Source organism: Gracilinanus agilis, chromosome 3 (genome assembly GCF_016433145.1).
Source record: "Gracilinanus agilis isolate LMUSP501 chromosome 3, AgileGrace, whole genome shotgun sequence".
NCBI classification, from domain to species: Eukaryota; Metazoa; Chordata; class Mammalia; order Didelphimorphia; family Didelphidae; genus Gracilinanus; species Gracilinanus agilis.
The window spans coordinates 295,655,255-295,672,470 of record NC_058132.1 but is presented as its reverse complement, the minus strand read 5'-3'; the positions used below and the strand labels follow the sequence as shown (position 1 = coordinate 295,672,470).

Genomic DNA, 17,216 nt, shown 5'->3' with positions numbered 1-17,216 from the left:
GTGGAAATGCCCCGATTCTGCGTACCTTCAATGCTGCGCCCTGTTGTGGGGTTCCTTCGTTCCTCTGGACTCGTTTTTATTTCCCCTTGAGGGGTCCTGTGTGGTTCGGTCAGGAGAGATCGAGCAGCTGCTCCTTACTCTGCCGCCATCTTAACCGGAAGTCCCACAGAATCCTGAACTCTCTTTTAAAGGGGCTTCTTTTGAGTCACTTCCTTTGCCTTCCTCCTAGTTTATGTGTCCAATCCCAACAGACGTTTTTCTTAGGACTGCCCAAGAGGCAGTCAGTAAATTCTGATTCATCACTCACTCTAGCACACGTGGGACACAGACCTTCCAAATTGTGAGTTAAGTGGAGTTGTTAACACTTTTGGTGATTATATTTGAGAATGGACAAGATAGATTTAATCTCATTATCACATAACAGTAGGAGGAGTGTCTATACCAGCAAAATCATAGAATCATTGGTTGTATGAAAGTAGCTCCTTCAAATGAATTGTCTGAGTTGTAACCAGCACAAAAACATACAGCCTGTGAAAATGGTATGACGGCTAAAAAAAGGTATCAGTCAGCCTTCTGAAATTGATATGATCTTTGTAAACAATGACTTCTGTAGGAAATCAAATGCCATATACTCTAGTGATACTTATTAGTTAAATATATATATATATATATATATAAATATATATATATATATATAATATAAGTCAGTCAATAAACATTTGTTATATGCCCAATGTGTCAAGCACTATTTTAAGTGCTAGAGATGGGAAAAAAGGCAAACAATAATCTTTGCTCTCAAAGGGATCACAGAGTAATAGGAGAGACAACATATGATTTTACATATATATCTATTTAAATAAATATTTAATAAGTTTAATTAAATATAAAGAAATTTTTAATAAATAAACATCTGTAAGTAGGTAGAGAGAGAAATATAATCAACAAAGGTAATTCACTAATATTAAGGGGAATTGGGAACTTTTCTCAAAGAAGATAAGATTTTAACTGTAATTTGAAGGAAGCCAGGGAAGTGAGGAGGTAGAGATAGGAGAAGAAGAGAATTCCTGGCATATTAGACCTATAGGCAATATTCAATGCAAATGCCTAGATTTTGGAGATGGTACAAGAAAATGCAAGAATGCCAGTGTCACTGGAAATAACTGGTAGAAAGTAATGTGTAAGACAAGAAAGTTAGCAGGGGGGGCATGTTGTGAAGGTCTTTTGAATGCCAAACAGAGAATTTTGTATTTTATCCTGGAGGTCATAGGGATCCACCAGGGTTTATTAATGGGAGTGGGGTGGCTGCTCAGATTTGTGTTTTAGGAAGATTAATTTGACAGCTGAGCAAGAGATGGATTGGAGTGGAAGAGACTTGAGGCTGAGGTAGAAAGACAAACCTGAAACCTATTACAGTAGTCTAGACTGGAAATAGTAATGGCTTGCAGGAGAGCAGCGGCAGTGTCAGAAGATAGAAGTAGTATATGAGTGATGTTACAAAAGAGAAGAATCCAAAGGCCTTAATAATAGGTTAGATATGGGGATGAGAGAGAGTGGGAAATTAAGGATGATGCCTGAGTTGTGAGCTTGGGGGACTTGGATGATCTTGGTACCCTCAGCAGAAATAGGGAAGTTTTATAGATTTTTTGGGGGGGAAAGATGAGATCAGATTTGGGCATGTTGAGATTAAAATATCTATAATATAGTTAGAGATTTCTTACAGGCAGATGGAGACACAGAAACACACACACACATACACACACATACATACAGGCAATGCTGTATATGAGTAGAGAACTGGTTCCACATTCATGAAGATTTGGGTTTCTGTATCACTTCTAGCCAATCCTGCCTGTGTGTTCCTGGGCAAGATGGCATCTCTCTCAGTATTCAAGGCAACTTTCTAAAATGAGAAATTGCCAACAAAGCCCTACTGCTTTGCTAGAGGAAGGTTTTTATGGGGAGTTCCCTTCACCAATGCAATAACAAGCAGAGTCTCTTTCCTTATACATTTTCAATTAATTTACATTTATGTCAAAAAATTATTTGAAAAAGTGATTTTGGAAGTTCTAGAACTTAACGCAAAGTGATAAGAGATAGTGGTTATTTCTACTAGTTTGTATATACATATGTATGTATATATATATACGTATCCATATCTATATATTTTATGATCATTATATATTGTTATATGTTTATTATAGGAATAGGAAAGACAAGAGGCCAACAAATCTGAAGAATGTTTCCGAGAGCTAATTTGGCTGTCACATACTGGGTATGGAAAAGCATGAGAAAGCTCTGTCTTTTACTTTGTCTCATACTGCTGCTAACAACTCATTTGGAAGGCAAAAAGGATAATCAATTCATTTGGAAACCAGGTAGGAATGCTCATGCTATTCTTTTTTCACATTTCTTTTTCCACTTTCATTCATGAGATAAAAAAAAAATGCAAGTTGCTTGTTTTAATATGGCAATGGTATAATGTCTCCAAAGGGAAAAATAGACCAAGGATGTTCTAGGCATTCTTTTGTAAAGTGTTGGCTTGATCTTTACTGAGTGTAAAACATCTATCTATATATCCTTTTCTGCTTCCACATGTCCACCTTAAATCATAAGTGTTACTAGTTCTGGATTTTCATATTGCTGTCAAGTAAGCTTATAATTTCCATAGATACATCTCCTTCTTTGTCAAGTCTTTCCATATTTCTCTGCATAGAGCTAACCATTTATTGCAAAAATGACATCTGAATTTAGCTGACAACTTCTTGCTAAAAATTCTCTGGAACAATTTTGTTTATTTCTTTTAGAGGGTACCCTATGTAGATATTTATTATGAAAAGATTTCTGGCAAATACTCCATATTACCAGACTTTACAGATCAAAGACTTGTTTTTTCAATATGTCTCATTAGATATCTCTCTGAAACTTAAACTAACATTACTGTGTTTTGAGGTGATTAGTTTCCACTTTCTATGGTTTTTATTTTGTACATGTGAATAAGGTTTTGAAATTTTTCAAATTTTGAATACATGGAAAAGATTGGCCATGATTGTTCTGGAATAAAATATAATTAATTCATCAGCATAAAAATTCATTAATGTTTTACTGGCTTTTTAACATAGATGAGAACAACTAAACCTCATTATTCGAATCTCTTATAGTTTCCTTTGTTCTAGATCAGTGATTCCCAAAGTGGGTGCTGGTGGGTGCTACAGCGATCCAGGGTGGCGGTGATGGCCACAGGTGCATTTTGGGGGCGGTGAATAACTGTAAGGGGGTGGTGTTAGTATGTGACAGGGGACGCTAAATAATATTTTTTCTGGAAACGGGACGGTAGGCCAAAAAGGTTTGGGAACCACTGTTCTAGATTTTCATTTTCTTCAAGTATCTCAATCATATTTGTGTATTCATCCCTTTTTCAAGAGTATATGTTTTCAATGGAAAACTTGGAAACTAAAAATGTAATATATAGTAGGTCTATGATTCTTGAGCTTTGGTATTTATGTCATAGTCCGTAAATTAACTAGACTGTAAACTTATTTTGTCACCATGGAAATATGCATGAAAGTCATATTTGTAACATTTAAATGACTTTGCAAAAATAAAAGACTGAATTATGCTTTAAAGTATATTAACTGCTAACCAAGCACCATTAAAGATACAATCTGGAGGAAATTTAATTGCATTTAATCCCTTATAAATTAATTTAATTGTCGCCTGTGATATCTAATTAGTGATTTGCATATTTTCTCATAGTACTTTCTACAGTTTTGCAAACAGTTCTAAAAGTAGAGCATTGCCTGACTGTGACTGCTGCTATTTTGTTTAAATTAAAACAGACTGAACATCTTATTAAATATAAAATCATAAATATGTCATGTCTGTGTGAAAATGACATGACTGCTGGTTTTTTCCTCTACTAAAATTGTCCATGGAGGTTTTATAACTCAAAGGCTATATCAGTGGAGCCTAAGATCTGCTAGGTCCCACCATTCTGAAAAGTGATCATTGTTTGATGTTTTGGGCAATCTTCTATACAGTGTGGGTTTGATCTTTAGCTTCAACTAATTGTTGTGTCCCTTACAAAAACTTCTATCTATAGACTTAGGCAATCTAGTCCAGCAATGGTCACCTGTCAATTTTGGACTATCTTATATAAGATCAAGAAAGCTTACCTCCATAGGTTTGAATACAGCCTTAAGAGAAGGTATGACCTAGTTAGACACTGCTTCTGTGGTACAACAGATAGATACCAAACTGATTTTCTAGAGGGTTGGGGCACTAAAGGTTTTGGATTTAAGCTCATCAGAGCCACAGTTGTTTTTGCCCACACAGAATGAATTCGTGGACAAGGTTTGGTTTTAGAATTAGAGGACCTAGGTTTTATCTCCTTAAAATTCATTTTTTTCTCACTTGTAAAGTGATTATCTCTGTGATCCCATTGTTCCCTGTACAGAGAGATATTGCAAACTATCTTTGGGAAAACTGCTAAAACAGTTAAGTTAATGATGATGAGGAGGAGGATATTGAAAAGTATATATGTATAGTCCTTTACAGTTAATACAAAATACTGTGTATAAAGTATTATATATGTTTATGTATGTTTGTATGCATACACACATTTTCTCACCTGTGCCTTGAAGAAACCATATTAGATAGATACTTAATTAATCCCTTTTTAGATGATAAGGTTAACTTCAAAAAAGTGTAACAAAAGAATAAAGAAAAGGTAAATGGGGGTTTGGTCCTTTGGTGGGAAAGGAGGGTGCAATAGTAGATTGAGGTGGTAAGGAGAGATGTAAGGGAATGGCTGAGTTTAGGGAAATGGAGGCCAAGGCATTATAATGAACGGTAAGGGAGATCATGAGGTAATTAGGTGAGGCAGCTGCAATGGGGAGACACTCAGATTAGAGACAGAGGTTACTGGGGAAGGAAGGCTGGACTCTTCCAGAGAAAATGGTATTTCTACAGACCCAAAGGTTAGGGCCAGTCAGAAGTGGTTTGAATCTGACTAGTGGGCTTTCTAGTTAGTTTCTCAAGTCCATAAGGAAGAAGTCCCAAGGCTCCTCCCTGTCAGTGAAACTGAAGGTTTTCCAGGAGGAAGTATAGAGACAACTACTTCCTCCCAAGATAGACACCTCCAGCTTCCCTCAAGAAAATAAAGAGAATTATTCCTTCCCTCCTTCAACCCTCACTTATCGTCGAGCCAATGATTTAGCAAAGGGTTTGAGTAGGTAACAATGGGGTTTATTAAAGTTTCAGGGTTGATTATAAAGGAGAGAAGGGTACAGGGTTTCTCTAACAGCTGCTAAGGAGGTCAAGTTGGGGGAGGGTCACAGGAATGGCTTGGACTGAGAAAGAGCCTGCTCTCTCTCAGCCAGGGAAGTTTGGCTGCCCTTGAGGTTAGGGAGTACTAAAACAATAAAGCAAGGGATAGTTTGTTTCAAGGGTAAGCCCTACTTGTCTATGGGGAACTAAATCCTCAAAGTCTAATTTTGCTACAACCCCAAAATCCACCCTTCTCCCAAAGCCCACAGGAAAATCAGGAAGGTAATAGGGGAATGATATAGGGAAGATCAGAGAAGGTCCAGAGACGTTAGCTAAGCTCTAAATGTCCAAAGACAAAAACACAGATTCATGGCAAGGTTTCAGCCTGAAGGCAGAGCTCAGTTCACCCCTCAGCTCTTCACAAGCTTCTGGGATCAATTGTCCTTTGTCAGAGTTCTAAGGCTGGCTAACTGCCAGAAGTTCTACTGTTAGGTTTTCGAAGGGTAAATGCCTTGATTGCATCTCTGCATTACAAAAGTTAATCCATGATAATAACAACATTGTTATTTTTCATGAAACAGGAATATTTGTTAGAATAATTCTATACTTGTAAGCATCCTGACCACAATATATCAAAGAGAGTATTATTAAAAAGAAAAAAAATATTCAAGAATTTTGTTACATTCTTCTACAAGGAAGCTATACTACCTTCAGCTCTACTAATGGAATATGGAATCTCTCCATTGTCACTTGTAGTCTGAGTATTTCTCTATCATATTGGCATCCTCATGACAGTAGGTATCTGTTTTTATCTCTCCCATGAAGCTAACTGCAGAATCACCATCTTCTCCATAAATATAAAAAGGTGACTCCAGGATTTCAGTTCTTGGTCATCACTCTCATTCCCTGTCTTGACATCTTAGATTAAGTGTCAGCTGATCTTGCAATAAGATATTTCTTCTTTTTGATTATGCTCATTTCATTTAAACTGGAAATTTTATTTTGCGTGATACAGTGAATATTATTATTTGCACTTTGGAAATATTTTATCAAATCCAAGGATTCTGGGTCCTACCTTATCTAGAAGTTGACTTGACTTCTATGAAGAAGTGATAAACTCTTATTTAGAAATTCTCTGGGTTCAGATTGTATTGTCAATCATGTAAGATGTTTGTTCATTTCTTTCTTTTCCTTTCAATCTAAAGGTTAGATCTTAGCAAAACTCAGATAACTCAGAAGCATTCCTAGGCATGTCTTAACATCAGAAAAACAATGAATATATAAGTAATGAGTGAGTGAAAGACCATGTAGTTAAGGCAATCTCTGCTGATTGAAAATTTGTGTTTAGCTATAGAATAATATGGGGGTCATTGATCTGGCAGGACTGTTGAATGCCTGTCAACATTGTGATGAGTTCCTGGGAGCTATATGCAGTGTCAGGCAATCTGTCATACAGAGAGAGGAAACAGAACCAGGTCAGCAAGAGTGTTGATAAGAAGTGATGTGGCTTCTTGTTTTGAGTAAATATAACAATTTCCTATTCTACAAAGGAGATGAACAGATGATGGACTTATAAGGCTCTAGGGAACATTAATACCTTCAAATATTTTCCCAAGCATAAATATGATGGAATTCTATAAACCTTAATGTGTTATAAAAATGTTAGCAGCTATTCCCATGATATAGGAAGGGGATTTAGTTACCACTGAGAAGCAATTTGTAGCCAAATAATTTTTCTGACAGAGACTGTGTGGCACAGGCTAATGAGAATATTTTTCTTCTAATTTTACAGAGAGATAGCATGGCTAATAGATCAAAACTTGAACTCAAATCCAGATTTGGGTTCAAGTCTTCTCTCTGACATATATTGGCTGTTGAACCCAAGGAAATTCACTTAACCTCTCATTGTTATAATCAACCCTCAAAGATGATATATTATAGAAAAGGCATTAACTTAGGTTAGTAGTGGAAGTTTCCCACTAGGAGCTCTCTATGCCAATAAAATTACAAGGTTAGACCCTGTCCTTTTCTCTTTAGAGCAGAAAAGTGAAGTGACTTGTTTTGGGTCATATAGCTACTTAATATCAGAGTTGGGTATGAAACTAGGTCTTCTGACTCCATATCTGGCAAGCTATTCATTATATCCTACTTCCTCTCTACAAAGTTATAAAGTTGTCCTATTTTGGAAAATATCTTAAATTTTGGAGGCCCAGAGAATCTGAATCCACAACTAAACTCAAGAACAAACTAAGTTCATTGGCATTTGACTGGAACTAGTAGGCTATCAATATGTTTTGGTGAGGAAAGAATATTAATTCATATGTGAGTATTTTTTAAAATAATGCTGGTCTAAGCCTATACATAGAAAACCTCTTTTAGTCCTAAAGCCATGGAACCCAAATTACTAAAATTGGATGGAGAAGCAAAATTAGAGAAATTACAAATTGACTTTGTAGGGTTTTGCACCCATGTTCAGAGAGTATACAAACAGAAAGCAGTGTGGAATCAGTCAAATTATAATTTGCATCAAAGAAACATAACCAGGTCAAGAAAAGTACTACAGTAGAGCCAAAATAATAAGGAAGAATATAACAACAGCCAACACTTTCAATTTTAAGTTAATAGAGAGGAGGAAAGGCATAAGGCCAATAATAATCCTAAAGTCTTTTTTACTAGGTTGAGGGATATGTCATGGAATTTTTAGTTCATGGCAAGTCAGCCTTATGATGTGATTTTCTCAGAGTCATCTTTAAAATGTGTTTATAACATTTGAGTATGACCAAATGATAGCAAGAGAAAGTAGTCTGAAATAGTATTGACTATAGGGAGTCAGTCAGTATCAGAGGAAGAGATTCCTTTTTTGCTGGGTCCCCTTATTATTATTATTGTTATTGTTATTGTTATTATTTTTATTATTATTATTCCTATTGACTCCCAGAGGAGCATAGGGCTGCAACCATCTCACGCCAACAGACTCTGTTCTGGGCAACTTCCACCAACTGGGCATATCTTGCCAGGTCTGTTTTGGCCTTCCGACTTTTCTCCTCCCTGGTGGGTTCCATATTTTTTTTCATAGTGTCCTGACTCATGGGATACTGAATTGTTCTTTCCCAGAGTCTGGTATTGGAGATCTTTTCAGGCCATCTGATGTTCAAGATTTGACGTAGGCCTGGGGTTTGTTGGCTTTTGCCAGCACGCATCGTGGACTTTGTTGGAGAGCAATCTTCCAGACTAGGCGATCGTTGATTTTGTTGGTTTAATGAGGTTGCAGTTTCTATAGCAAGTGAGATTTTTATGGGGTGAGATTGCTAGCCTTGTCCCCTTATACTTGCCCCAAATTAATTTCATATATATATATAATTGGGGCAGCCAGATGGTTAAATAGATTGAGAGCCAGGCCTAGAGATAGGAGTCCTGGGTTCAAGTCAGACCCCAGAAACTTCCTAGTTGTATGATCCTGGGCAAATCATTTAACCCCCATTCCCCATTGACTTAGCTTTTAGGTCTCTTCTGTGTATATATATATAATAACATAACATAAAATAGATTAAAATAAGTTTATATATATGTAAGTTTATTTTAATCGTTTTCCTAAGTTTTGAGTTCCAAATTCTCTCCCTTTCTCCAGTCCTTCCCCTACTCATTAAGAAGGCATGTAATATACCAATTATATATGAGAAATTATGCAAAACATATTTACACATTAGCTGTATTACAAAAAAATAAAGAAAAATAAGGAAATTGAAAAAAATTTACTTCAATAGAGTTTATCAGTTTTCTTTCTGGAGATGGATAGCATTTTTCATCGAGTCCTGAATTATCTTGAATCAATGTATTTATCAGAGGAGCTGTCTTTTAGTTCATCATCATTACAATATTGCTATTATGGTATATTATATTCTTTTGCTTCTGTTTACTTTACATCATTTCATATATGTCTTTCCAGGCTTTTCTAAAATTCTCCTCATTTTTTATAGCACAATAATATTCCATCACAATCATATGTCACAAAATGTTCATCCATGCCAATTGATGGACATTCCTGCAATTTCTACTTCTTTGATACAATGGCAATCCTTGGCCTAGAATACCAGTATTAAATTTTCAGACAAGAAAAACTTCAGGAATCAGAATTAGGACACACTGGGGCAAAGGAATTGCAAATCCAAGAACACTTTAGATTGGAGGTAGCAAGAGTTGAGGAGACACTATGAATTAAGTTCACAGACTAGAATGAAGTAGAACTAATCAGGAAATTTACTCATACTAAGATAATGTCTAATCTGCTTGAATGTACCTGAATGTCCCAGGTGACATCTACGCCACCTGACACTTGCTTTATGTTAACCTTTTCAAATTCTTTTATATCCCCTACAGAATCATAATGGACAAGTAGTAGGTATTTAGTAAATATTTGTGGAATGGAGTAAAGTCTATAATTTAAATTATGTGTAGGTTATTATATAAAGATTCATAAGAATAACTTTATGTGCAGTCAAAAATCATTAAGTATACCTTTAAGAAAAATAAATTGCATTAGATTAAGGAGAGGAATGAATTTTGACGTCACACAAAGCAGTTTCTTAAATAATGTAAGTCTTCAGTGTGTTCTAATAATATATTACCACATACTAGCATATTCTGGTAATACATTAACACATTCAGTTCAGAAATTTTTTAGGAGTAAGATTGAAAAATCAGGTTTAAAAATATTACTTTACATTTTACATTTGACCTTACATTTTTATTCTGTATAGTCTTAGGGCTATTGCTTTTCTAAAACATAAGAGAAAAAGGAAGACAGTTGGAAAACTGTTTTTCTGTATTTGTAAATGGACCCAAATAATTTCTCTGAATGTTAGCTAGGTGCTGAAGATTTTCCTCTATAGGACAGACCTTTGAAAAGCTGCTTATACTACAAACTTGTAATTCATTAAACTCTGCCCAGTCAATAAATAATGACTCAGGTGAAAAGAAAGATTGAAGTTCTAAGAGTACAATAAGTTGAAATTATAATTTTTAGATGGGAAGAGATATTTTAAATGGCACAGCTTCTCCATAAGCTTCTCCCTCAACCTTAATCCATTAACATTTTAATAAAACTTCACTCATCCATACTCCCCTCCTTGCTTCTTCTTTGCACTGGAAGTCTTTTTTGAAATGTGCATGTAATCTAACATTTAATAAATTAGGAGGGAGTAGAAATACAGGAGGTACCTAATTGTTATAAGTATAATATAAGTTCATAAAATGATTCACCTAGGCATTTAATTAAAGATAAATAACTAACAAATAGCTGGTATCTGGGTATCTTGGAGAATGGAAAACAACTGGTCACCACCCTGCCTCCCCCAGCAGAAATAGGATTAAAATACACGACAGGCATACAGATGGGATCCTGGTAAAACTTTTACATAGCATAATATTATGGAAAACATTAGCTTGACAGAAGAGCTGGTTCTGTCCCTTACTGTCCTAGCGACCTCAAGAACGTCCTGTAACCTCTCCTAACTTTATTTACCTAATCTAAAACAGATGTGTAGTGGAGTGACTTTTAACCAAACCTATTATTAACATTTCTATGTGAGAATTTGCATTTTAGGATTAGGCAATTACTACAAAATAAATCTTGATATATAGTTTGGTGGATCATTTAGACGTGTTGCTCAATTGTTTCACTCGTGTCCATGAACACATTTGGGGTTTTCTTGGTAAATATACTGGAGTTGTTTGCCATTTCCTTCTCCAGTTCATTTTATTGATGAGGAAATTTAGGCAAACAGATGTTAAGTGATTTGCTCAGAATCACTGAGCTAAAAAGTGTCTGAGGCTAGACTTGAACTCAGGAAAATAGTCTTCCTATTTCCAGGCTATCAGACTGCATGACCTAGCTACCTCAGGTTAAATAAATACATCTATTATTTTGGTGGCAGTGCTGAAACAGCTATTTAGGAATGTGTTATAAGAAGAATAGTTGTAAAAATTCCCTTTCCACTCCCTCTCTTCAAGAGCCTAGGATACACTTCCACAAGTACATACAGTGACTAATGAGTTAAGCCTTAAGATCATGTATGACCAGTGACTGGTTAAATGGAAGTCCTTTTCTACTTTTGTGACATTCTTCATGCATTTTCCTTTAGGTATGATTTAGGCTGACTCCGTACTATTCTTTAGCTGACTTTCTTCAGTTTATGCAGTTTGTCTTGGGCTCCTGCTTGTGAGGCTGCTATCACCTATTGTCTCAGAGATGTCTATGGCACACTGAAAATCTTTAGACACTTCACATTTCTAAGGTTATCCAAAGAAACTATTCTCATCCCATATCTCACACTCCAAAGTGATTCCCTCTTACTGGGGTTATTGGAACTCTTCTTTCCTCTAATTTGAAAAGAACTTAAGTGCTTGGGTTCCAAACTGAGGTGTTTTTTTAGAGCAGAATTGAGTCTCTTCCACCAATCTTTCTTATGTGGGGGCATTTCATTTTATCTATTGGCTTTTACTTTTTCAGATCTGAGTAAGGACTTCTTACACCTAGAATAATGCATTGATTGATTCATTGATTGTTTCAGGATTTTAATATTTTACTTTAAAAAAAAATCCTTACCTTCTGTCTTGGAGCCAATACTGTGTATTGGCTCCAAGGCAGAAGAGTGGTAAGGGTAGGCAATGGGGGTCAAGTGACTTGCCCAGGGTCACACAGCTGGGAAGTGTCTGAGGCTGCATTTGAACCTAGGACCTCCTGTCTCTAGGCCTGAGTCTCAATCCACTGAGCCAACCAGCTGCCCCCTTAATGTTTTACTTTAAGTGAAATTAACTCTCACCAAAGTGGGGAAGAGAGGATCTGTCCTGATGTTCTACCAAAGTTGTTGTAAAGATATTCTCTCTCTCTCTCTCTCTCTCTCTCTCTCTCTCTCTCTCTCTCTCTCTCCATCCATCCATCCATCCATCTATCTTGTTCAGCTAACTTACTCAGTGGATAAAGTGGTGGGACTGGTCTTAGACACTTACTAGGTGTGCCACCCTAGGCAAGTCATTTAAATTCTGTTTGCTTTAATCGCCTGGAGATGAAATGAGAAACCACTCTAGTTATCTTTGCCAAGAAAGCCCCATGGATAGTATCAGTGATCTATTGTCCATGAGGTCATGAAGTGTTGGACATGACTGAATGATTGAACAAGATGAACATGTGTGGATATATATCTATACATACATACATCTTATGTATGTTTATTCACATATATAGGAGGTCTGAAATAGGTAAACAAGTATACACATGAGTATATACATTACACATATAAATGTATATGTATATATGTAATATGTTTGTCTTCTTTTGTATAAACTGCAGAATCAGTGCACATGTAAGCTCATATTTTTAAGTGGCCTAAATCATGAAAAAATATGTAAGAGAAAAATACTTTGAAGTTCTTTCATGTATTCTGCTTTCCCTGCTAATCACCTATTACTACAGATGTATGTTTCATCCAAGAGAATTTATTGAGGGGGCATAGTACAGAGAATTGTACTGAATTCACAGGAGAAAATAAAGAGATTCAATGCATTCAATTTGGGAAACTATTATTAACTACTATATACAGGGTACTGTGCTAATGCTGCTTGAAATTGCCTAGAAAGAAGAAAAACACATTTATGACTTCAGGGAGTTTGTCATCTAGGAGGGTTGTGAGTTTTGCAGGCCTCTTGAATATTAGTGCCTTCTCTCAGAATTTATCTCCAATTTATCCTGTAAATATCTTTTGTCGTACATGGTTTCTATGTTTATACTGTGAGCTCCTTGAGAACAAGGTCTGTTTTTTTGCCTTTCTTTGTAATCCCCAGAGATTAGCATGATTTCTACTATAAAGGAGGCAATTAAAAGCCTATTGACATGAGTTGTTCATAAGTCATATAAATAAATATGCATATTACAAGTTGACACCAAATCAGTGGTTCTAAACCTGTGAGCCAAAGATCCGAAAGTAGAAATGGATAAATTACATGGGTGTATCCATAAATAAACAAACTTTTCTTCTGTAGACTGAATAAATAACATTTTTCATAGATATATGTTTGTATTTTTCCCTAAGCAAATAGATGAAATGAAAACTTTACTTAATACAGTTTTTTGTCATTGTATATCTCCATAAAAAAGCTACTATTATGTTGGGGACTGCAGTGGAGGAGTGTGTCTGAAAATTTTTGGAACATTAAAAAGTGATCATAATTTTTAAAAAGTTAAAGGACCATACTGGCTTATTTTATTTGAAGAGAACCTTTCCTGTTGTGGGTATGATTAAAGAAGTCAACATAAGGAATATGATTCCAAATCTGAATTTTCTTTTTATATAAATTATACACATGCTTGAGAAATGGCAGGGATTTATGATGAAATTTATTTGGAGCAAATCAGTAATGGTCCCCCCACTTCCCACCCTCTGGCTTTTCTTCCAGGGAAGAATTTCCTTTAAAAAGAATTATAGGACAAGAAGAATTTTAAAAAGAGTTTAATTAAAAATATGAGATTAGAGAAAGGATTAAAGATTTTAAAACAATGTTATTCCGGCTTAAAAGTCTTAGATTTTTAAAGTTTGATTTTTAAAATATACCAATCAAAGAGAATATTTATCTGACTTTAATGTAAACAATTACAAATTGAAAATTATGTTCTGTAAGTTTGTTGATTTTGTATGTATAGTTATTTTAATGATATTAAAAATGAACATTTAAGCAAATTTTAACCATTGAGCAAAAATGGAATGTGCATAGGGACAAACATTAAAAAATAATCCTTTAGTTTCACTTTTATAGTTTTTTTTTCCTCTCTGATTGCAGTATGTCCGAAACAAGCTTTGTTTGGTTGGCAAAAGTGATCATCTTCCCCTTTCTTTCTCTCTTTAGGGTTACTATGGGAACAGAACTGTGGGGTCATGCAGGAAATCTGTGAAAGTACTTTCCCCTTTAAATTTATGACTTTTTTTGGGCTTTAAAAATAGTCTATTACTGAAATACTACTTTTTCCACCTAATGCTGGATTTCATTCACACTACACATTTCACTTATAAAAACTAGCAAAGTGAATGATAAAAACAATAACAGATGGGAATTTTTTTGTAGTTTTTCCTCAGGGTTAATAATTTTTTAATTGAATGCAGCTGTTGGAGAGAGTCTGTTACTGTGTATAAGCACAACAATGAAAAAGCATCGTCATCTTTCTGATCTGTTTCAGAAAACTGTATTTGGGGCTTAATTACCTTACTGCATTTGTAAAGAACTTCACCACATATAAAAATAATTATGCAGGAAAATAATAAGCTAGCTCACATTTTGTTCCTACTTGGTGGACAATTCTTATTTTGAGAGGGTCACTCTTTTCTCCCTCTTCAAAATTTGGGACACAGATTACATTAGACTCCCACGTACAATATTGAATTGTATTTTGGCATCATAATGATTTTTTGTTCACTGTGTGTATGTGTGTGTATACGAGATATACTATACTATATGTATGCATATACATCTATTTAGATATGTACATGCACTTATATATGTACATGTAAATTTATCTATAACTATGTTTCTAGGTACGGAGATGTGCCGTGGGTAGAGCACTATCCCTGGAGTCAGGGAGACCTGAGTTCAAAATCCTGCTTCAAGTATTTATTAGCTGTGTAATCCTGGACAAGTCACTTAACCTCTGTTTGCCTTAGTTTCCTCAACTGTAAAATGGAGTTAATAAACATGTCTATCTTCCAGCTAATATTTGTAATATGTACAATACTTGGCTCATTGTAAACATTTGATAAATGCATATTCCCTTCCCTTTTCCAAAGGCAGATGGCCATATACATAAATTGTAACTACAGGAGTAGTCATCTTTCTATTGGCATGTCTGATGGCTATTAATTATCTGAGGCAGATAAGTGGTACAGTGGATAGAGTGCTTGGCTTAGAGTCAGTAATTTAGGTGAGTTCAAATATGGCCTCAGATAACTAGCTGTGTGACTCGAGCAATTCACTTAACCTCTGCCTCAATTTCCACAATTGGAAAAATGAGAATAATTATAGCATATACCTCACAAGGTTCCTGTCAGAATAAAATGAAATATTATTTATGAAGTACTTAGCACTGCCTAACACGTAGTAAGCAAGAGAGATAGATAAATAGAGACATAGAGAAAGATATAGAGAGACATAGATATCAGTATGCATGTAAATATACATATCTTTCATTAATTTCTACATTGCAATAGCTTCTGATATTAGGCTTCAGAAAACTGTTGTTTTCTTCAATTTCTACCTAGGAAAGTCAGCCATGGTTTTCCAAGTTTTAGAAACAATAGAACTATAGGATTAAACAAAAGCAGTTCATTCTACCAGAGATAATAATTGAGTCTCAGTCACTTTTTTATGTAATTGTTTATTTGGTAACAGTTTCTAGATTGTTTGGAAAAGTCCATTCTAGCCCCTGAGGATCAGTTGAATCCTCCAGAATTAAAGTGAGAAAAGATAACAATGCAAGAGAGGGTCCCATAGGTATGTCTTCTTAGATGTCTTTATGAGAAAAAGTCTTACAGATTTTCCTTCTTGGTTCCTATGAACTTGCCATTACTTATGAAAATGGAATTTTCCATAGAGTTTGCTTTTGAACCTGAATTAGCCCTTTATATATTCCCCTAACTCTTTCAGGTTGCAGTAGTTTCTTGTTCAGACCTACAAGTAGAAGCAAAGGAATAGTAATAATAATTCAAGTGTGTATAGTATTTTACATTTTGCAATGTGATTTCCTCACAGCAAATCTCTTAGGAATGTAGTAGCCCATATTTCTATAATGCTTAAAGTTTATAAAACACATTTTTCTAACAGTTTTTAAAAATAAACAGTGCAGTGTAAGGATTTTTATCTCTGTTTTACAGATGGGAAAAGTGAGGTACAGAGAATTGAAGTAGCTTCAATAGGGTCACAAAGAGCTAGGAAATCAATAAGCTAGACTCTTGTCAAGACATTTCGACTATGATTCAGTGCTCTTTCCATTATTCTACAGCTTTTCTTTTTAAAAAAACGGTGCTAATTATTGAAATAATGTTAAAATAAGTATCCAACTAAAGTCATTATTTTGCCAAATGGTTGCAAGGTTCAAATGATATTATATATATATATATATATATATACATGTATATATATATATATATATATGTTAAGTGGTTTTCAGAACTTAAAAATCTTCTAGAGATGTTGGCTATCTTGATCATCATGAGTCCCACTGTTTAAGCTCTTCCTTGATTTAAAACCTATGATGACCACTAAGAATTACAGAACCTTAATAAATGCTTGCTAAATTAAATTATTAAGTCATTTTATTCCCTTGTATTAAAAGAGACTGAATATCTCTAACCAATAACAATTTGTGTGACAATTATGTGTTTGTTTTAGGTTGCCTCAAACTCAATATAGATCAAAAGCATGATAAGAAGACCTAAGAAGTTAATGTATGTGAGGCATATTTTCCATAAGTAAGTTACTAAATCTATTGTAATCTGATGTGGCCAGATCATAATTTTAGGCTTTGTTCAATTCTTAATACCACATCTTAGGAAGGACATGGATAAATATGGGAGTAAGTAGAGGAACACAGCCAGAATGGTGGCAGTTATTAGGGTGATTTTATTTGAGTAGTGTCTGAAGAAACTGGAAGTGTTAAGGGGTAGCTATTGGCACTATGGATAGAGCACTGGCCATAGAATCTGGAAGACATTTACTGGCTGGTGCCCCAAGGGAAGTCATTTAACCTCTTACTTAGCACAGTGCTGGAATGTTTTAGGCATGCTATAAATACTTATTCCCTTCCCTTCTCTGTTTTAGTCTGTACGGAGAGGGAGGGGAAGATTTGATCATCAGCCAATCAGTTAATACATATTTATTAAACACCTACTATGTAGAAGAAAGTACTATGC

The 17,216-nt window shown here is 35.0% G+C and overlaps 1 protein-coding gene across 1 annotated transcript in view; it reads left to right on the top strand.

Moving 5' to 3' along the window:
* Positions 1-2,236: 2,236 nt before the first annotated feature.
* The window catches only part of THSD7B (thrombospondin type 1 domain containing 7B), a 932,487-nt gene continuing 917,507 nt past the window's right edge, over positions 2,237-17,216 (top strand). Inside the window, exon 1 of the mRNA XM_044666609.1 lies at positions 2,237-2,375. Within this exon, the coding sequence (XP_044522544.1) occupies positions 2,237-2,375 (139 nt within the window). The remainder of the gene's footprint in view (positions 2,376-17,216) is intronic.